General features: G+C 41.5%; 1 protein-coding gene across 1 annotated transcript in view; it reads right to left on the minus strand.

Annotated features, from left to right (window-relative positions):
• sgsm1b (small G protein signaling modulator 1b) overlaps window positions 1–23,174 on the minus strand; it is a 52,105-nt gene that overhangs the window by 14,736 nt on the left and 14,195 nt on the right. Inside the window, exons 4-16 of the mRNA XM_056261413.1 lie at window positions 21,417–21,579; window positions 20,532–20,684; window positions 19,836–19,903; window positions 18,474–18,616; window positions 12,508–12,639; window positions 11,790–11,914; window positions 11,638–11,705; window positions 10,641–10,804; window positions 7,755–7,881; window positions 5,770–5,896; window positions 5,212–5,276; window positions 4,987–5,132; window positions 1,738–1,866 (exon numbers count right to left, since the gene is read on the minus strand). Of these exons, the coding sequence (XP_056117388.1) occupies window positions 1,738–1,866; window positions 4,987–5,132; window positions 5,212–5,276; window positions 5,770–5,896; window positions 7,755–7,881; window positions 10,641–10,804; window positions 11,638–11,705; window positions 11,790–11,914; window positions 12,508–12,639; window positions 18,474–18,616; window positions 19,836–19,903; window positions 20,532–20,684; window positions 21,417–21,579 (1,610 nt within the window). The remainder of the gene's footprint in view (window positions 1–1,737; window positions 1,867–4,986; window positions 5,133–5,211; window positions 5,277–5,769; window positions 5,897–7,754; window positions 7,882–10,640; window positions 10,805–11,637; window positions 11,706–11,789; window positions 11,915–12,507; window positions 12,640–18,473; window positions 18,617–19,835; window positions 19,904–20,531; window positions 20,685–21,416; window positions 21,580–23,174) is intronic.

A 23,174-nucleotide genomic window follows, 5' to 3' on the forward strand; every position in this document is an offset into this window, starting at 1 on the left:
GCCCCGCCCACATCAGAGAAGAGAAGAGATGCTGCAGGAGGAACTGATTCTGATTCAAGATTACCAGGTAGGGCTGTCAAATAAATTTCAATTTTTACATTTTCGTTGAATTTATTAAAAAAACTGCACATTCGAATGCAAAAACCGTGCATTTGAATTTTTGGTGTGTCAAGAGGCGCGTGAGGCATGATGATGATGGCGTAACTGATGCAGTGTGTTTTTGTTAGCTTATCCAGTATACAGCGCTGCGGCTCCGTTGCTAATTTGAAAAATGGCGGGAAAAGGCTTCTTGCTGATGAAAACCCTCTCAGTTGGAGGGAAAAATCGTGCAACGACATACTTGACCATATCTGGCACATCGGTCAGAGTTGAGTGTGTGTGTTCATCAGGTGGAAACACTGTCAACAGAAAGCGCTTCGCACTCGCTGCACATCAAGATGAGCGTCTGGTGTTTTTGATGAACTATATGTAGATGTAGTGAGTAGAAGTGAGTGTTTCTGAATACCAGTTTGCCATTTAGTGTTCATATAGTTCATTACGCTGTGTGTTGAAGTGTGTTTTCTCAGATTACTGATGCACAAACAGTTTTATGCACTATTGTAACCTAATTTTCCTTGCATGCACATTAAGGAAATTAAATTGTATTTAAGAACAATTGTTTCAAAAGTCAATGCACTTAAAGGATTAGTTCACTTTTTAAAAAACTTTTGCTGATAATTTACTCACCCCCATGTCATCCAAGATGTCCATGTCTTTCTTTCTTCAGTCGAAAAGAAATTAATGTTTTTGATGAAAACATTCCAGGATTTTTCTCCATATAATGGACTTCAATGGTAGCCAAACGGTTCAAGGTCTAAATGACCGTTTCAGTTCAGCTTCAAAGGGCTTTAAACGATACCAGACGATGAATAAGGGTCTTATCTAGCGAAACGATCTGTCATTTCAAAAAAAAAAAAAAAGTTAAAGTGTTATAGGCACAAAAGCTCTCCTTGCGAACTCTCCTGTTCGAACTCGTTCATCAAAATGAACGAATCTTTTTTCGAGTCAATGACATCTTTTTTCGAGTTATTGACTCGTTCATCAAAATGAACGAATCTTTTTTTGAGTCATTGACTCGAAAAAAGATTTGTTCATTTTGATGAACGAGTTCGAACAGGAGAGTTCGCAAGGCGAGCATTTGTGCCTATAACACTTTAACTTTTTTTTTTTTTTTTGAAATGACAGATCGTTTCGCTAGATAAGACCCTTATTCATCGTCTGGTATCGTTTAAAGCCCTTTGAAGCTGAACTGAAACGGTCATTTAGACCTTGAACCGTTTGGTGCCCAGCAAAGTCCATTATATGGAGAAAAATCCTGGAATGTTTTCATCAAAGACATTACCGTAATTTCTTTTCGACTGAAGAAAGAAAGACATGGACATCTTGGATGACATGGGGGTGAGTAAATTATCAGCAAAAGTTTTTTTTAAAAGTGAACTAATCCTTTTACAATAAAAGATGCGATGCTGGATTTGGTTTATATTTGCCTATTGCGCTCGCTTGCGCCCTCTTGTGGGCATAGGAGACAATACAGTACTTTTTATCTTAAAATGAAGAATTTAGAATTCAAAAATAATTTGAATTTTGCTAATATTTAACAAAGAAATTACAATTTTCAGCCATTTTGACAGCCCTATAGCACAGTTATGCTGCTTCTGCTCTGGTCTCGTTCTGTCGATCAGAGTCACGTTCGCTCACCTCTTTGCGTTCGTCGAGGCTCATGGTGAAGTGATAGTGGCCTAAGAGAAACGGCCAGACCTCTTTGCGTAGAGAGGGATCCACGCCTCCATAATATACCAGCCGAAGAAGTTCCTCCTCCTCGTACGCCTGCACAGCATCATTGAGATACCATTATAGTTCTTGTTCATATTTTACATGTTTTTATGGTAACACTTTACAATAAGACTTAACATGAACTAACAATGAACACTACTTGTACAGTATTTATTAATCTTAAGTTTTTAAAACATTTTAAAAATAAATGAGATTTATTTATGCTTATTTTCCATTTTCACTTTCATTTTAAAAGGGTCCAATTATTATGGAAGCTTGTTTCCGCCACAGAATGAAAAAGGTAATTGTGACTTTTTAATCGCACAATTTGGATTTTTTTTTTCTCACAATTGCGAGTTTACATCTTTTGTGAGTTTATTTCTCTGAATTGCGAGATATAAACTCACAATTCTGACTTTGCAATTGCAAGTTTATATCTCGCAATTCTAACTTTATAACACGATGGAAACTAAACAATCAAATTACACTTCAAATTATTTTTTTTCCAAAGATGTTATCTGTCATTTAAGGGAGTATTTTTCACAGTCTATGATTTAAACCATGTTCACTCATTCACTCCCTGCGAAGTCTTGTACGTGTAACACTGGATTTCTGAGCGTTTCCACTGTTATCCATGTTCCTGGTTTTTGATATCTGCCTTTGTCCTGGTTTTCCCGTTTCTGTCTCATCGTCTGGATTTGGTTGTTTGATTGGACTGATTTACTGTGCTCTGACCTTTTGCCTGTCTTTTACTACGATTGTGGATTACCCTTTCTTTAAAACACTGCATTTGGATTCTCAAACTTCGTGTCTCGGAGCAGTTCTTCTCTATATCAGTGTCAGTGTTTCTGAACTCCCTGAAACGCCTCCATTGTAGTCTTAAGTTTCTTCTGGGAACGAACACGTCACAATATTCCTCATTTAAATAGTTAATACGCAGAATAAAGGGCCGGGGCCTGGTTGAGTTAGTTAGTAGTGTGTTAAACTGGCGGTTATGGAAAGGGGCGGGACATTTCCCAAACACACTCGAAGCGCGCGACCAATCACAACACACTGTTCCAGCCGACCAATCAGAGCACAGTGTGCTTTTCAGAAGGAGGGGCTTCATAGAGACAGGAACTAAACAGAGCGTTACTGACAGACTGAGAAGAGAGGAGCCGCAACAATGGACGATATGGGGAAAATAAGGTTTTACTTAAAGCTGCAGTCCGTATCTTTTCCTCTTTGTCGCCATCTCTCTGTTCGAAATCTGTAACTGCAGTGATTCGCGGAATTATTATCTTTACGTGGGTTGTAAATCGGCATGAAACAGCGCGGATGAACACAGTGCTTTGAGGCGAGTGCTGCTGTCAGTCACCGCGCTGTGTGGATACTGATTCACTTTTTGAAAGTTTGACCAACATAAGAATTTTCATAAGAAAATGTCTTCTGAACAAGTAAGTAACATCCATTTTTGTTCTGACCAACTAAGGGGGAAAAAGCATTCGACATAAGCTTCGTTAGATTTAATCAACGCGATTTACAGCAACCGTGCAAATTATAGCCTACTTTGTTCTCAAATTGTTCATGTTAACAACATCACATCAGCATTGCGTGACTAATGGTAAATTTAATGTGTTTTATGGTTAGCTGTGTAGTTCAGAATTCATATTCTCCATAATAGCAAAACGAGAAAGGCACAACAAAGGAAACTCCATAACTGTGTGAATTAAGAAAACGTACTGTTACACGATTGAACTATTGAAATGTCTTACTTGTTCAGCAGAAAAAAGCCGTCTCTTCTTCTGTTTTGAACCCCTTCAAAACACGGAGTTCACGCACTTTTCAAAAGCCCCGCCGATGTTTAATCCTTGTGTTCGCATGAGACGGTTTCTTTTTCTTTCTCTAGCCACCTTAAATCCGAAGTACGAAGTCTTTTGGGTTTTATAACTGCTGAATCTCCAGTTGACACTGATGATTGTTGTTTGGATCTTTCTGGATGCCATAAGTTTAATTATGTAAAGTGCTGCGAGAAAAGCCTATACATCTAAACATCTCGTCACGCGCAGTATAGCCGGCTAGCCGAAACTCCTCCTTTATGTGTACGGGTGTGACGTAATGACGCAAAAAACATGCTCGAATTTCCCGTGGAAACCCACCAGTACCACTGGAATTAAAATCATTATTACAAGCTAACCGTTTTGAATCTAGCTATGGCAAGCAGATAGTTTTGACCACTGGCAGAATAAGTTTTTTTTTAATATAATTATTTTGGATTATTTTTAACTTAAAAAAGTTACGGACTGGAGCTTTAAAGGAGAACTCCGGCGCAAAATGAACCTTTGGTCTAATAAAACAATGGTACCTAGTCAACCGTTCTCTGAGATTTGTTTTCATGATAATCGAATGTAAAGAGTTTTATCTCTAAAAACTGTTTAGCGTATAACGCTAGTAATGGGGGCATCTATTAAGTAAAAAGAAATCGCTAGTTAATACCACTAACAAGACTCAAAATAGCCCCACACCAACACAGTAACATAATGAGGGTCCCTACATGCAAAACGAAGCATTGAGAACTTTGTAAGTGTACAGACCGTTTAATAAGAAGATATTTTATGAAGACAGTCCACTTCGTGTATACAGACAGGAGCCATCTCCTCAAACCACGAACGCCATTCAAACAGTTCAGAAGTTCACTGAACTTCATACAGTTCAGCTCACTCGGCACGTCGTTCGTGGTTTGACTAGTTGAGACTGTTTTCCAAAGATGGCTCCTGTCTGTATACACGAAGTGGACTGTCTTTATCTTTATCTTCTTATTAAACGGTCTGTACACTTACAAAGTTCTCAATGCTTCGTTTTGCATGTAGGGACCCTCATTATGTTACTGTGTTCGTGTGGGGCTATTTTGAGTCTTGTTAGTGGTATAAACTAGCGATTTCTTTTTATTTAATAGATGCCCCCATTACTAGCGTTATACACTAAACAGTTTTTAGAGATAAAACTCTTTACATTCGATTATCATGAAAACAAATCTCAGAGAACGGTTGACTAGGTACCAATGTTTTATTAGACCAAAGGTTCATTTTGCGCCGGAGTTCTCCTTTAACTATAATAACCTTATTGTACACAAGATCTCATCTGATTATTAATGAGGCTGTGGAGTAAGTACACTAGATAGTGAAGGTCACATACAGCACTGTCCTGTAGGAACATCTTCCACACTTCTGCAGACAGACCACCTTTGGCATCATAAGGGATGTCCGTCTCAACAATAGTGGCATTCACCAGAGCCGACAGGTGCGTGCGGACGGTGGACAGGTGACGGCAGTACGCCAACCCTTGAAGATACACGACAGCTCATGAGAAAGTGCATAAGAGAGTTCGTTACAAAACCATAAAATCTCATGCAATACATACAGCCGTAGAAAGCGCGGGAAATGATCTGGTGCTTCATGGTCTCACAGAGTAGCTTCAGCGGCGCCCTGTTTCACACAGACATCCGGAGTAAGTCTAAAAGCATGTGACCCTGGACCACAAAACCAGTCACATGGGTAAAATTTTTGAAATTGAGATTTATGAATAAATACGCTTTCCATTGATGTATGGTGTGTTAGGATAGGGCAATATTTGTCCGAGATACAACTATTTGAAAATCTGGAATCTGAGGGTGCAAAAAAATGTAAACATTGAGAAAATTGCCTTTAAAGTTCACGATAATGCTACATTCACTCACAAAAATAAATGTTTTATATATTTACGGTGGGAAATTTACAAAATATCTTCATTAAACATGATCTTTACTTAATATCCTAATGATTTTTGGCATATAAAAGAAAAATCGATAATTTTGACCCATACAATGTATTGTTGGCTATTGCCACAGATACACCCGTGCGACTCGTGACTGGTTTTGTGGTCCAGGGTCACATTATAGCAGGTTATTTTATATTGTAAACATCACAAATCCAGACTAGCCTGTCGTGGTTGCATCCGTTGGGAAGTCCACCGTCCAACAAGCCGTTCTGTGAACATGAAGAACAAGACGACTTCCTCGGTGTGGGCTGCCACATGTTCACACTCTGGTCGATCAGTTCTGGGCCAACTTTAATATTGAGAGTATCAATTAGCATCATATTTACAGGGTTCGTACAAGGACGTACTTGAATTTGACTTTTTTAAATGTAAGTCCTGAAAAACCCATGAAAAAAGCCATATTTATGAAAAAGTGCTTGAATTATTGAAAGACAATATATGTGAAATTAGTGTTTAATTTTATCGATGAAATGATCTTTTCATGCAAAATTAACGCTGCTGTCCGTCTGATAAAGATATAGAGCCATTTCGCATGGCTATGAGCGTGATATCCAAGCATATGATACATATATAATAGTACATAATAAAGTATATAATATCCAAGTATATGATACAGCTTGAAAAGTCCTTAAAAGTCCTATAATTAAATTTTACAGTATCTGTACGAACCCTGTATTTAAGACCATCATTACCAGTGTAAAAAATGCCATCCTGCTTCAGACATTAGTCAGATGTAAAAAGAAATAAAATAAAAATGTACAGTATCCAATAAGAAATGCTGTATGAATGTGTTTTTCATAAACATACAAGGAAAGTTTTACTTCTCTTTATATTGCATTCATTTTCTTTCATACCATTAAACGAGACACTTTCACAGTATGAAATTAATATTGATATATGTGGAGGGTTATTATCATTAACTAAAACTAATGATGTTTAAAACATTTCTGTTAATTGAAATGAAACTAAAATATAAATATTAGTTGAAAAACTTAAACTTTTTATTGCCAAGACAACATTTCTATTTTTTTTTTAGTTCAAGTTGAAGCACTAATATTATTAACTGGACATAAATAAAACTAAAACGGTCATAATAATGAATTAAACTTAAATGGCAAAATATGAAATTACACTAAAAATTAAACTAAAATGAACATGAATATTAAAAATATAAAGTAAAGCCAATTCAAAATATTTATAAAACAAATAAAAATAATACAAACACTGGATTTATGATCTGTTGGTTCCTGCGTAGCGGTATTTCAATTAAATGAATGTACTATATTATAGTTTGTATTTTTAGGGGATTTTATGGTACTAAATTATATGTTTAAAATAGTGATAGATGATAAATTTATTACCTATTATTTACTGTCGTAAATTTTGAATGCTTTGGAGCAACAGACTGAAGTTTGAGCTCTTTTTAAAGAAGACACTTGGGGGGAAAAGTTATAGAAGTTTAAGTCTATTATGCATAAAAAAAGGATTAAAAAATACATTTTAATCTAAAACTGTGAGAAAATGAAAATCGTAAATCTAAAGGAGTTGTTCCGAATTTGAGGTTGATATCTCAAAAAATTATCTTTCAGTGGGATTTTGTGAGGCGCAGTACCAAACGCTTCCACTAGGTGAAATTAGTCTCCCATTCGTTTCCAATGCCCTAAGTGTGACTGTTTTTTCTAGACCATCTAACCTTTTCGAATCATGTCTGATTTATTAGTGTGTGTTCCCATAGCACGTGCCAAAATCTTTATCAAAAGATTTTTAAAAAGTCAAAAATTCTAAAAAACGTAAAATGTTTCGATAAAAAATGACCAAATTAGTGGGTTAAGAATAGAAACAACACATGGAAAATTCATATGCTTATATTTTACCCTCGATTTTTACATTTCTGTGCTGTTTTATGCAAACATGCTGCTATAATGCTATTGAGTCCAGACTAAACATGTGTAATAAAGGTTTTAAAAAGAAAATTGCCAAACAAAAGCTGAAAATATATTTTTAAATATTTTATTTTAGTTCGATTTGAAGCAATGCAGGAAAGTGTCAGTTCAGTTTAATTAACTTTTAAATTAAATTTTTTTTTCATTCACTATAATCTTGCTTGTGAACAGCCTTAATGAAACACCAACATCACGTAAACTTACCAAACTCCTGACTGCCTGGATATATAATCCGAAACACATAATCCGTGGCCTCATCTTCATCTTTGTCTGAGAATGACTCGCAGGATCCATGTGGACTCCGTTTACGCAGTTTTGGGAACACTTTTCCCTGGGGAAAGAACACAAAAAGGTTTCTTAAGCCCTATTCGCACTGGATTAGTATTACCTGGTGACCTCTAATCATTTGTAATAATTGCGGAGGTTGTCTGTGATCTTAATCCCGTGCGAATCGGCCATGTCTGTGATTTGGCGGGGTCGTATATAATTTTTTCAAGGTTTTTGTTTCCTGTGCGCCTTTTTATCCATTTTTCGCGAAGAATGGAGGCTGCCATATCGCTATACCTACACCACAACTATACAATTTGCAGAAAGAGAAAGCTGAAAACCATCAGAAGAGCGATAACAAAAAGAATGATTAGACGGAGATGGATGACATGCGGTAAGGAACATTCTTCTGTTTATGATATATCATACAGCTAGACCTAAAATAACGATAAGACATTTCCAAGCAATAGCCTATTGACGTCATAACCGGGAGATAAGTCAGTAAATGCGAGTACATTTAGTCATTTAGCAGATGCTTTTATCCAAAGCGACTTACAACTAAGGACTAAACCAAGCGAGTCATCGTGAAGAGGCAAAAACAACGCAAGAAGTGCTCAAAATACAAAGTTCAGACATTGCTCAGAGTAGCATAAGCCAGACAAGGGAGGATTTAAAGGAAAGAATTATTTATTTATTTATTTATTTATTTTTAAATTTGTTAAGTGCTCACGGAAGTATGGAAGCTCGTTTCCGCCACAGAATGAAAAATACAAAAGGTAATTGCGACTTTTTCTCTCACAATTCTGACCTTTTTTCTCACAATTGCGAGTTTACATATTGCAATCCCAATTGCGAGACATAGTCAGAATTGCGTGAAATAGTCGCAATTGCGTGTTATAAAGTCAGAATTGATTGATATAAAGTCGCAATTGCAGGTTATAAAGTCAGAATTGCGAGATATAAAGTCAGAATTGATTGATATAAAGTTGCAATTGCAGGTTATAAAGTCAGAATTGCGTGATATAAAGTCAGAATTGATTGATATAAGTCAGAATTGCGTGATATAAAGTCAGAATTGATTGATATAAGTCAAAATTGCGTGATATAAAGTCGCAATTGCGTGTTGTAAAGTCAGAATTATAACATATACACTCGCAATTGCGAGAAATATACTTGAAATTCTGACTTTTTCTCTCAGAATTGCATGCTTATATCTCGCAATTATGACTTTATAATACGCAATTGGGAAATATAAAGTCGTAATTGTGTGTTATAAAGTCAGATTTGTGAGATATAAACTATTCTATCTACTGTCACTAAGACTGACTTTTTTTCCCCTTAGAATTGGACTTTATAACTCGCAATTGTGAGTTTATATCTCAATTCTGAAAAAAAGATGTCAATTGCGAGATATAAACTCGCAATTATGTGTTATAAAGTCAGAATCGCGTGATATAGTCGCAATTGCGAGAAAGTCAGTCAGAATTGTTCGTTTTTTTCTCTCGCAATTCTGACTTTATAACACGCAATTGCGACTTTATTTCACGGAATTCTGACTTTATTTCACGCAATTCTGACTTTATATCTCGCAATTGTGAGATAAAGTCACATTTATCTTTTAAAATGTTTTATTCTGTGGCGGAAACGAGCTTCCATACGGAAGAGATGAGTTTTATCACAGGAGTAAAATCACAGGCTTCCCTTATCCCGTGCGGATGCGCCACACGAAATTCAGATGTGGGGGGGTAATGTCTAAATCACATGAGGTCCCCAGATAATACTAATCCAGTGCGAATAGGGCTTTATTCGGTAACCCTTTACTTGAAGGGGTGTGCATAAGACTGACATGACACCTTCATAATCATGACATGACGCATGTCATGAATATAAAGGTTTCATGCATGTTTATGACAACTGTCATTAAGTGTCATTCGCTCAATTATAACATTAATGCAAATATGACATTGTTTGAGATGTCTTTGACAACTTGACATAAACCAATACATCATAACCTGTCAGTGTCTTTGTCATGACAACTTGACATTACTAAGACAACACAGCCTGTCATAAATATGTCATAAACATGACATAGCAGATTAATTAACAAACTTAAGAAACCACTTAGCTTTATGGGTTAACATTGGTCAGGTGGCTGGTTTTGACATTGGCTGTCATGAGGCCATTATAACATTTTAATGACAAATTCAATTTGTACCGCTGTAGTTGATGTCAAGAAAAATATTCATGACACAGTTATAATGCCTCATGACAGCCAATGTCAAAACCAACCACATGACAGTTTAATGTAATGTTAACCCATAAAGCTAAGTGGTTTCTAAAGTTAATTATGTCTGTGTTAATTAAGTTAATAAAATAATCTGCTATGTCATGTTTATGACAATTTATGTTGTCTTGGTAATGTCAAGTTGTCAAGACACTGGCAGGTTATGATCTACTGGTTTGTCAAGTTGTCATGACATAAACCAGTAGATCATAACCTGTAATGACAACTTGATATAAACCAGTAGATCATAACCCGTCAGTGTCTTTGTCAAGTTGTCATGACAAAGACATTGACAGGTTATAATCTATTGGTTTATGTCAAGTTGTCATAACAAAGACATCTCAAACAATGTCATATTTGCATTAAAAATGTCATAATTGAGCAAATGACACTTAATGACAGTTGTCATAAACATGCATAAAACCTCCATATTCATGACATGACATGATTATGAAGGTGTCATGTCAGTCTTATGCACACCCCTTCAAGTAAAGTGTTACCCTTTATTCAAACTACTGAAGCATGAGTTTTTGGCGAACCTTTCCTCTTTGGGACCACAGAGGAGGATCTAACTGGCCATGAGGGAGGAGGCCCGTCTCCAGACACGTGAGGAACTGGAGAATGTGGCCTCCTTTTGGGAATCGAAACGGAGGTCTTTGGATCCCGTCTTGGCTGACCAAAACCACAGTACCACCACTGTCCACTGAACACAAGCAGATTCAGACAAACCTTTAATATTCCTTTAACCCTGTAAAGATACTGTATCATATTTCATATGCACATTTCTAAATTATCGACATGATCAGAACTTTGAAAATCCTGTCGTACACAATCTAATACGGCCCTTCTGATTGGGAGCTTAGACTTTACCTTTATTAGTTTAGTATAATTGTACAAACATTCATCTTCAGCTTGTTTTCTGGTTTTTATAAAGTAAATGTAAGAATAACTTTGATATTGTTAGTAATATTTCAAGATGAAGACTAAAGGTACTTGTGATTTATCCATGCGTCAGTTTTTAGAGAAATCACGAGTATCAAATATGATCATCAGGCTTTTGAGGAAGGTTTATTTGTTCATCTCTTAATCATCATTGCATTATATGTTTTAAAACTAAAGAGCTTTGATCATAAAACTAAGCATTTTAATATCAACTCACTAAGACATATTATTGGCAGATATTGATATCTATATGCATTTTATGTAAGTATCTGCTGTACTGTTATAAATATCTCATTGATTTACATTACAAGCATCAGAATTTCATCACTTTTTGACCATAAAATATCAAAATGTGCTGAAAATTGCATCTTTTTGCTCAGTTTGAGTCTCTGAATAAAATTTAGCTGTTTTCCCCCCTCCATATTCTCACTTTATCATACTAAATGAACCATAAAAGCCTGATGGATCAATTATGATAGTCAACAAAAAAAAAACGTTTTGTCTAAAGGTTCAATAAACTGATTATAAAAAAAGATTTTTTCTGAGTTTTATTGGCTTTACAGTGTTAAAGATGCTCAGCATTGATATATTCACCATGCTGATGACAGTGCAAATAGACGATCTCCTCTAGACGAATGGACATCGCAAAATCCCAATACACACTAAGGGAGAAAATAAAGAGACACCAGTAATGACTTAAAAATCATTTACACAGCCACATATTCGACGTCGCAATCATAACGCACCTTTTCTCATAATCAAACTCCGCCACGTTTCCGTTCATCAGCTGGTTCGGTGTCCATTTCAGTGTCATCAGATCCGCCGTCTGATGTAGAGAGAGGTATCCTGGGATAGATTCAGTGTCGTCTGTCTAAAAGACCAGAGACGATTTATTGCCATTCATTATTTAAAGGTGCAGTGTGTAATTTTTAGCAGCATCTAGTGGTGAGGTTGTGAATTGCACCCAACAGAAGTTACGGTGGCCGACAGGAAGTGATGTCGTCTTCTGAGACAGCAGAGAGTAGCCAGTTAAGCAATGAGGTTTCTTTACAAAGATAAATTAAGAAATTAGGTTTACTTAATTATTCAGTAAAACGATGTTATTGCGAATATTATTGTTACTTGTTCATCATTGTGTCAGTGTTTTATTCGCTGACTTTAGCAGCTTCTTATCGTGAAGAACAACATAGTGACGAAACACGTTTGTCCGTTCAGGGCCACCGTAGAAACATGTCGACGTAAGGCGACCCGCGGTGTGTGTAGAGAGAAATGCCTCATTCTAAGCTAATAAACACATAACGGTTCATTAAGTAAGGTCTTTATACACCACTGAAAACATAGTTATGTATATGATATTGCATTTCTGTCAACAGATGCTCCTAAATATTACACACTGCACCTTTAAAACGCCATATCACTACAGTATCGTCACGCACGTCAAAGTAATATTTACAGCTGACGTACCGGCTGCACGAGGACGTTGTTCTTCCCGAAGAGCAACGTGGCTCTGGAGTTTTGATGAAGAGACTGGACGTAATCGCGAGCCCAGAGAGAAGGCCTGTCGTCCAGGCTGCCGCTCGACTGCCTCTTCTGAATCTGCACAGAGATGGAGATCAAGGTTCGTTTCAGCGTATTACTCTCTAATAGCATTTGAGATTTTTCTTTTACATATGCAACAAACAAATAGAAAAGCAAAGCAAGGTAGATAGACAGATGCATAGATAGATAGATGAGCGATGGATAGATTGGATGACAGATAGATTGATAGACAAACAGAATGATGATAGATAGAACGAATGAACGATAGATGATAGACAGATAGAAGGATAGATAGACTGAACGACAGATAGATAGATGATAGACAGATAGAAGGATGGATAGACTGAACGACAGATAGATAGAAGACAAATAGATAGATGGATGATTGAATGATAGATTAGGGCTGTAGTCAACCAAAGAAATCCTTAGTCGACCAAAGTCTTGTCCTGCGCAGTGATTAGTCAAAAAAAAAAAAAAAAAAAACGCGATGTTTTGATTTAACATTTTTTAACAATTGTCATAGAGCATTTATAAAACAACAACGAAAAAACATCAAAAATACCTAAAACTATAATAATAATACAATTCTTTGAAAATTAAGTGATTTTTTTTTTAACTGCAAAAAGTGAGGAGCACTGCCCGTAACAGTCACAATCGCGCACCTGACCACACCACACGCTACAAAAAATATAACTGCATCTGCCACAATGAAAAATCCTAACAAAAGCTCTCGTTTATACAGGCTGTATATTCTTCTTTACTTTCAAAGCTATGGGTTAACTTTTGTCCAGCCGATCTAGGAGTTTTAAAACAAACACACACAAAAAAAACCAAAGAGCCTAAAAACAATCCTAATAATAATAGGCTGTATTGTAGGACCGCATATAGGTTTATTTTCGTTTTGTTACATTATTTAGGCTATTTTCAAATGCGTCAAGTGTACAAATAAAAACAAAAACATATCAAGAAAACACAATCTATTGAGTCAGCATGATAAAGCCGTTAAAGGGACTGCTCACGTCTTTTGCGCGCTCAAGTTCGATTTCAAATGTAGGCGCGCGGTGTGCGCGCTCATGATGGAAGCAACGGTCGCGGTGCGATGCGCTCTTTTTTCCCAAGTGCGTCCACGCCGCATCGAGATAAAAACATAGTGTATAAAAACATAAAAACCGAAACAAGTAGCGTTCTAACTGAATGAATACAGCTAAACTACCTATATCCCTTACTGAGTGCGAAGCAGCAGCGCAGCCAGCCACAGGTGCGAACCGAGTGTTTATGTGTGTGCGCTAAACTGTGGCGCTGTTACAAAATAGCCTAAATTAAAGCATTTAAAGTTGGGGATAAACCATAGGCTAATTATATTTAGAATACAGTAATATTTAACTGCTTATAAAAGGAATAAATATCAAGGAGTAAATCATTGAAAATTTCTTTCTATTGGTAAAAAAAAAAAAATGCAACTGGTCGACCAATAAGAATGTCAGTCGACCAAGACGGCATCGACCGATTAGTCGACTAAACGACTAAAGTTGACAGCCCTATGATAGATAGACTGAAAAAACAGCATGCGTGTGTGTGTGCAGTCGCCCGATCTAGAGCATGCGCGTGTGCAGTCGCCCGATCCGGAGCATGCGCGTGTGCAGTCGCCCGATCCGGAGCATGCGTGTGTGCAGTCGCCCGATCCAGAGCGTGTGTGTGTGCAGTCGCCCGATCCGGAGCATGCGCGTGTGCAGTCGCCCGATCCAGAGCATGCGCGTGTGCAGTCGCCCGATCCAGAGCATGCGTGTGTGCAGTCGCCCGATCCGGAGCATGCGTGTGTGCAGTCGCCCAATCCGGAGCATGCGTGTGTGCAGTCGCCCGATCCAGAGCGTGTGTGTGTGCAGTCGCCCGATCCGGAGCATGCGCGTGTGCAGTCGCCCGATCCAGAGCATGCGCGTGTGCAGTCGCCCGATCCAGAGCATGCGTGTGTGCAGTCGCCCGATCCGGAGCATGCGTGTGTGCAGTCGCCCAATCCGGAGCATGCGTGTGTGCAGTCGCCCGATCCAGAGCGTGTGTGTGTGCAGTCGCCCGATCCAGAGCGTGTGTGTGTGCAGTCGCCCGATCCAGAGCATGCGCGTGTGCAGTCGCCCGATCCAGAGCGTGTGTGTGTGCAGTCGCCCGATCCGGAACATGCGTGCGTGCAGTCGCCCGATCCGGAGCATGCGTGCGTGCAGTCGCCCGATCCGGAGCATGCGTGTGTGTGTGCAGTCGCCCGATCCGGAGCGTGTGTGTGTGCAGTCGCCCGATCCAGAGCATGCGTGTGTGCAGTCGCCCGATCCGGAGCATGTGTGTGTGCAGTCGCCCGATCCAGAGCATGCGTGTGTGCAGTCGCCCAATCCGGAGCATGCGTGTGTGCAGTCGCCCGATCCAGAGCGTGTGTGTGCAGTCGCCCGATCCAGAGCGTGTGTGTGTGCAGTCGCCCGATCCAGAGCATGCGCGTGTGCAGTCGCCCGATCCAGAGCGTGTGTGTGTGCAGTCGCCCGATCCGGAGCATGCGTGCGTGCAGTCGCCCGATCCGGAGCATGCGTGCGTGCAGTCGCCCGATCCGGAGCATGCGTGTGTGTGTGCAGTCGCCCGATCCGGAGCGTGTGTGTGTGCAGTCGCCCGATCCAGAGCATGCGTGTGTGCAGTCGCCCGATCCGGAGCATGTGTGTGTGCAGTCGCCCGATCCAGAGCATGTGTGGGTGCAGTCGCCCGATCCAGAGCGTGTGTGTGTGCAGTCGCCCGATCCAGAGCATGTGTGTGTGCAGTCGCCCGATCCAGAGCATGCGCGTGTGTGTGCAGTCGCCCGATCCAGAGCATGCGCGTGTGTGTGCAGTCGCCCGATCCAGAGCATGCGTGTGTGTGCAGTCGCCCGATCCGGAGCATGTGTGTGTGCAGTCGCCCGATCCGGAGCATGCGTGTGTGTGCAGTCGCCCGATCCGGAGCATGTGTGTGTGCAGTCGCCCGATCCGGAGCATGCGTGTGTGTGTGGAGTCGCCCGATCCAGAGCATGCGTGTGTGCAGTCGCCCGATCCGGAACATGCGTGTGTGTGTGCAGTCGCCCGATCCGGAGCATGCGCGTGTGCAGTCGCCCGATCCGGAGCATGCGTGTGTGCAGTCGCCCGATCCAGAGCGTGTGTGTGTGCAGTCGCCCGATCCGGAGCATGCGCGTGTGCAGTCGCCCGATCCAGAGCATGCGCGTGTGCAGTCGCCCGATCCAGAGCATGCGTGTGTGCAGTCGCCCGATCCGGAGCATGCGTGTGTGCAGTCGCCCAATCCGGAGCATGCGTGTGTGCAGTCGCCCGATCCAGAGCGTGTGTGTGTGCAGTCGCCCGATCCGGAGCATGCGCGTGTGCAGTCGCCCGATCCAGAGCATGCGCGTGTGCAGTCGCCCGATCCAGAGCATGCGTGTGTGCAGTCGCCCGATCCGGAGCATGCGTGTGTGCAGTCGCCCAATCCGGAGCATGCGTGTGTGCAGTCGCCCGATCCAGAGCGTGTGTGTGTGCAGTCGCCCGATCCAGAGCGTGTGTGTGTGCAGTCGCCCGATCCAGAGCATGCGCGTGTGCAGTCGCCCGATCCAGAGCGTGTGTGTGTGCAGTCGCCCGATCCGGAACATGCGTGCGTGCAGTCGCCCGATCCGGAGCATGCGTGCGTGCAGTCGCCCGATCCGGAGCATGCGTGTGTGTGTGCAGTCGCCCGATCCGGAGCGTGTGTGTGTGCAGTCGCCCGATCCAGAGCATGCGTGTGTGCAGTCGCCCGATCCGGAGCATGTGTGTGTGCAGTCGCCCGATCCAGAGCATGCGTGTGTGCAGTCGCCCAATCCGGAGCATGCGTGTGTGCAGTCGCCCGATCCAGAGCGTGTGTGTGCAGTCGCCCGATCCAGAGCGTGTGTGTGTGCAGTCGCCCGATCCAGAGCATGCGCGTGTGCAGTCGCCCGATCCAGAGCGTGTGTGTGTGCAGTCGCCCGATCCGGAGCATGCGTGCGTGCAGTCGCCCGATCCGGAGCATGCGTGCGTGCAGTCGCCCGATCCGGAGCATGCGTGTGTGTGTGCAGTCGCCCGATCCGGAGCGTGTGTGTGTGCAGTCGCCCGATCCAGAGCATGCGTGTGTGCAGTCGCCCGATCCGGAGCATGTGTGTGTGCAGTCGCCCGATCCAGAGCATGTGTGGGTGCAGTCGCCCGATCCAGAGCGTGTGTGTGTGCAGTCGCCCGATCCAGAGCATGTGTGTGTGCAGTCGCCCGATCCAGAGCATGCGCGTGTGTGTGCAGTCGCCCGATCCAGAGCATGCGCGTGTGTGTGCAGTCGCCCGATCCAGAGCATGCGTGTGTGTGCAGTCGCCCGATCCGGAGCATGTGTGTGTGCAGTCGCCCGATCCGGAGCATGCGTGTGTGTGCAGTCGCCCGATCCGGAGCATGTGTGTGTGCAGTCGCCCGATCCGGAGCATGCGTGTGTGTGTGGAGTCGCCCGATCCAGAGCATGCGTGTGTGCAGTCGCCCGATCCGGAACATGCGTGTGTGTGTGCAGTCGCCCGATCCGGAGCATGTGTGTGTGCAGTCGCCCGATCCAGAGCGTGTGTGTGTGCAGTCGCCCGATCCAGAGCATGTGTGTGTGTGTGCAGTCGCCCGATCCGGAGCATGTGTGTGTGCAGTCGCCCGATCCAGAGCGTGTTTGTGTGCAGTCGCCCGATCCAGAGCATGTGTGTGTGCAGTCGCCCGATCCAGAGCATGCGCGTGTGTGTGCAGTCGCCCGATCCGGAGCATGTGTGTGTGCAGTCGCCCGATCCGGAGCATGTGTGTGTGCAGTCGCCCGATCCGGAGCATGCGTGTGTGTGCAGTCGCCCGATCCGGAGCATGTGTGTGTGCAGTCGCCCGATCCGGAGCATGCGTGTGTGTGCAGTCGCCCGATCCGGAGCATGTGTGTGTGCAGTCGCCCGATCCGGAGCATGCGTGTGTGTGTGCAGTCGCCCGATCCAGAGCATGCGTGTGTGCAGTCGCCCGATCCGGAACATGCGTGTGTGTGTGCAGTCGCCCGATCCGGAGCATGTGTGTGTGCAGTCGCCCGATCCAGAGCGTGTGTGTGTGCAGTCGCCCGATCCAGAGCATGTGTGTGTGTGTGCAGTCGCCCGATCCGGAGCATGTGTGTGTGCAGTCGCCCGATCCAGAGCGTGTGTGTGTGTGCAGTCGCCCGATCCAGAGCGTGTTTGTGTGCAGTCGCCCGATCCAGAGCGTGCGTGTGTGTGTGCAGTCGCCCGATCCAGAGCGTGTGTGTGTGTGCAGTCGCCCGATCCAGAGCGTGCGTGTGTGTGTGCAGTCGCCCGATCCGGAGCGTGTGTGTGTGTGCAGTCGCCCGATCCAGAGCGTGCGTGTGTGTGTGCAGTCGCCCGATCCAGAGCGTGCGTGTGTGTGTGCAGTCGCCCGATCCAGAGCATGTGTGTGTGTGTGCAGTCGCCCGATCCAGAGCATGTGTGTGTGTGTGCAGTCGCACGATCCAGAGCGTGCGTGTGTGTGTGCAGTCGCCCGATCCAGAGCGTGCGTGTGTGTGTGCAGTCGCCCAATCCAGAGCATGCATGTGTGTGCAGTCGCCCGATCCAGAGCATGTGTGTGTGCAGTCGCCCGATCCAGAGCATGTGTGTGTGTGCAGTCGCCCGATCCGGAGCATGTGTGTGTGCAGTCGCCCGATCCAGAGCATGTGTGTGTGTGTGCAGTCGCCCGATCCGGAGCATGTGTGTGTGCAGTCGCCCGATCCAGAGCATGTGTGTGTGTGTGCAGTCGCCCGATCCAGAGCATGTGTGTGTGCAGTCGCTCGATCCAGAGCATGCGTGTGTGCAGTCGCCCGATCCGGAGCATGCGTGTGTGTGTGTGCAGTCTTACGAGCGCGGGGCGTTTCGTGGGAGAGTCCTGGCGGCAGTGTCCGCTGTGGATGCGGTGTCTCTGCACCAGCTCGTCCGCCGACGGGTCCGTCCAGAAGTGATTGGCCGTCTTGGCTTTAGTGTAATCCAGAGCACACGGCCCGACTGGAACACACACATCACACACATTTATCTTTACCTCAACGCATCATAACAGTTTGTAAATGTCATAATCATTTGTTAACAAACAAGTATTCATTACTTCAATGACCTCATTATATCTGCATAAAATTATTACATTGTTTAAATATTTGTACAGATGCTGAAAGCTACAGGACAGAGAAGCAAACGAATCGCTGAAACGATTCACAGAAACATCTGAATCCTGATGAGAAAGCTGGATTTGCAGTTTAGTGTCAATATGCTGAATTATGGGGTAAAATTATATATATATATTTGTATTGTTATATATTGTATTGACAACTCATTAATTAAATACAGGTGAAACTCGGAAAATTAGAATATGGTGCAAAAGTTCATTTATTTCAGTAATTAAACTTAAAAGGTGAAACTAATATATTATATAGACTCATTACATGCAAAGTGAGATATTTCAAGCCTTTATTTTGTTATAATTTTGATGATTATAGCTTATGAAAACCCCAAATTCAAAATTAGAATATTGTGGAAAGGTTTTAATAAGCTGTAAGCCATAATCATCACAATTATAACAAATAAAGGCTTGAAATATCTCACTTTGCATGTAATGAGTCTATATAATATATTAGTTTCACCTTTTAAGTTGAATTACTGAAATAAATGGACTTTTGCACCATATTCGAATTTTCCGAGTTTCCCCAATATTTACCATTGTATATTCTGCATAATTGGACGTTTTTAAATAAACACTAATAAAAAAACTACACAAGTTTTAAGGCTGGCGATATGATGATGTATATAACATTGATATAAGTGATCACATGGATTTAGACCTATATTATATTTATATAAAGCATTCACAGGAAAATTTGCTTTATGTATTTCCTCGGCGTTGAAATCAGGCTCATATAAATGTGAGGAAACAGAATTTCCTGCTGCATGTCAATATCCATAATCACTGGATCTCTGGTCAGTTGTAAGGAACACTATATCGAGTCCAAGCTTTAGTTTAAACTGATAATAGTTTGTTTTACTCACGTTTTCACAGTTTCCTCTATTAAACTCAGTCACAAAGCAGCTCTTCTGCCACTCAGTGACGTCAATGCATAACCTCTACAAGGTCTCGCTTGTTAACATTAGGTAAAGCATTAACTAACTAAACCAACAATAAAAACATTGCAATATACAAATTCTTGAACATATTTAAAAATATCAAAGCTGATACCAAGCAAAGATGCGAGGATTGGGCCGTCAACTGGATCTCTCAGAAGAGCTTCTCTTTCATAAAACTTGCTGAAATAAAAGTAAAAGTAATGGCATTCAGGATCAGAATAACATAATACTGCACTTTGCATACTGAGCCTAGTATGTAAATGTTCTGTATGCATGCAATACTCATGGATGAAAGTGTAACAAAGTAACTACAGGGGAAACTCGAAAAATTTGAATATCGTGCAAAAATTCATTTATTTCAGTAATTCAACTTAAAAGCTGAAACTAATAGACTCATTACATGCAAAGTGAGATATTATCAAAATTAGAATATTGTGAAAAGGTTTTCATAAGCTGTAAGCCATAATCATCAAAATTATAACAAATAAAGGCTTGAAATATCTCACTTTGCATGTAATGAGTCTATATAATATATTAGTTTCACCTTTTAAGTTGAATTACTGAAATAAATGAACTTTTGCTCGATATTCTAATTTTTCGAGTTTCACCCGTAGAAGGCTAATTTTTAAACACCATTTTTTTTGTCTTATTATTTGAAGCTATAAAATGTGTACACAAAATTGGATTGCATATACAAAATTGCCATTTGAGGTGATAATTGAATGGCACTTGCTGAATTAAACATGCAACAAAGCCGTTGAAGCATTTTTAAAACAGAGATAATATATGTAATTAATTGATTCTTCACCTGCTGTTCTCCACCATGTAATGCACGATTTTGTCCAGCATCTTCTCTGTAAGCGCAGTGCGGATCCAGAGGTGTTTGATGGCCAGCGGGGACAGGTTGGGTGGCCGGGGATGTTTTCGGACGCTCTCTTGACTCATCTGGCTCTGGTTTTGTCTGAAAAGTAAAATAATACGCAATGAAAATCAACTATATTTATTTTTCTTAACTCTCAAATGCACGACTCAAAAGTGCACAATTATCATTTGATTTCAAACCAGCAGAAATATTTATATTACTCGTTATTTTATAATAATAAATATAATTAATTACAATTCATAAAATGAAAATAATCAAAAATATATGAATATAAATAAAAACATTTAAAATTGTATAAAATGTATATAATTATTATTGTTGTTAGAAATGATAATATTATTAGCAAGATTATTATTATTAATAATTAAACATAAATATAATTAAGTACAATTCATGAAATGAAAATAATACATATATTATAAAATATATTTATAATTATAAATATAAATATAATTGATCAAAATTATAATCTAATACAAATGATAAAAATTAAATCTAAATTACAATTATTATTGTCATTAAAATAATTATTTATATTATTTTTATTTATTAAACATATTTTTTATTATTATTGTTTCATTTATATAGCACCTTTCTAAAGAAAAGGAACAAAAAACAACATAATTCCAGAAATCTGAGAATTTGACCAAAGCTTAAATAATAATATAATTTTTCAAATAAAATAATTAAATTTATAAAATTAATATAATAGAATAAAATTTATAAAATTAATTATATAGTATTATCTTAATAATAATATCTTTTGTTATATTTTTTCATTTGAATACCACATTGCTTAGAGAAACTCACTTGTTCTCTATGATTTGCTCCAGTTCCTGGACCTTCCTGCACAGTTCCTCAGCTGGCGGAAACATCTTGCCCACCTTCATGAAAAGAGCCGCCAGCTTGTTACTGCGCAGGAACCCGGCGGCCCGGCGCTTCAGCCCATGAAGAACACACGCTTCCACCACACCTGCACAAACCACAGATACACCTCTACTCAATCTGTTTAGTCACAGTGGGCCCTATTTTAAGGATCGAAGCACATGGTCTAAAATCCACTAAGGGTGCTTTCACATCTGTAGTTCGGTTCATTTGGTCCGGACTAAAGGCCTGTTCACACCAGCGCGCGAAATTCGCCGACGTTTAACGGCTCGTGACGAAACAAAGGGCGCCAGTGTGAGTGTGCACACCAACGCGAAAAACGCCGCACGTAAAAGCGTCATTTTTTTTTAAAAACGCCTCGGGTACGTTTTTTTGGTTTGACGCGCCGCGTCAAAAACTATCCGACCAATGAGATTGGCGCTTTTGCTCACGTGTCTGGAGCTTCTGAAGTTACAGTAAAACACAACTTGGGGGCGCTCAAACACAAAACGGTCTTGCTGAGCACACATACGTAACGGCGAAGAAGATATACGCCAAGTAGCGTCTACACCATAGATATCCATAATAAAGGCTAGATGTCTCGTCCGCGCTGCTGGCCAATGTCCTTTATTCTCCTCTCCTCCTGTTTCGCGTGCAGGAGACAGACGTAATAATGCCGCGAATGTGACACTTTATGGTCTACACTGCCGGGAAGAAATAAGACGAGGAAGATGCAAGGCAAGATGAATGTAGAGCTGCTGGTCTCGTTGGTGTCGGAACATAAAGAACTATATGACAAACGCCACAGCGACTACAAAATAGGACTGATATATTTCTGTTTTACATTAAGCGCCGTCTAATGTCAGGGAATGAATTTGCATGTTCACTCGGCTCATCGTCAGCGAAAATCGCTTGGGTGTTAACACAAAAAACGCGTTGAAAAACGCTGACGAATAACGCAAGCCAATATTCGTCCCGGTGTGTACGAGCCTTTAGGGTGCTTTCACATCTGTAGTTCGGTTCATTTGGTCCGGACTAAAGGCCTGTTCACACCGGCGCGCGAAATTCGCCGACGTTTAACGCCTCTTGACTAAACAAAGGGCGCCAATGTGAGTGTGCACACCGACGCGAAAAACGCCGCACGTAAAAGCGTCATTTAAAAAAAAAAAAAAACGCCTCGGGTACGTTTTTTTGGTTTGACGCGCCGCGTCAAAAACTATCCGACCAATGAGATTGGCGCTTTTGCTCACGTGTCTGGAGCTTCTGAAGTTACAGTAAAACACAACTTGGGGGCGCTCAAACACAAAACGGTCTTGCCGAGCACACACACGTAACGGCGAAGAAGATATACGCCAAGTAGCGTCTACACCATAGATATCCATAATAAAGGCTAGATGTCTCGTCCGCGCTGCTGGCCAATGGAGGTCGACGTCCGCACCTGGCGGCCATCTTGTCACAGGCAGCTCGCTCACTCGTAATATTGTGTTAATGGTGCATGTACTTTTTAAATAACCATAACTTGCTCAATTTTCTACCGATTTTCAAACGGTTTGGTTTGTTATAAACGTCAGAGATGTAGTTATGACACTGCACACTTATGAAAAATAAGTGTATAAATAAATAATCAACCCACGTTAATAAGCTTTGTAAGAAACCAAACCGTTTGAAAATCCGTCAAGATTTCAGCAAGATAAGAGTATTTGT

The sequence above is a fragment of the Rhinichthys klamathensis genome, unplaced genomic scaffold (genome assembly GCF_029890125.1).
Source record: "Rhinichthys klamathensis goyatoka isolate OS25496 unplaced genomic scaffold, OSU_Roscu_1.1 h1tg000182l_1, whole genome shotgun sequence".
NCBI classification, from domain to species: Eukaryota; Metazoa; Chordata; class Actinopteri; order Cypriniformes; family Leuciscidae; genus Rhinichthys; species Rhinichthys klamathensis.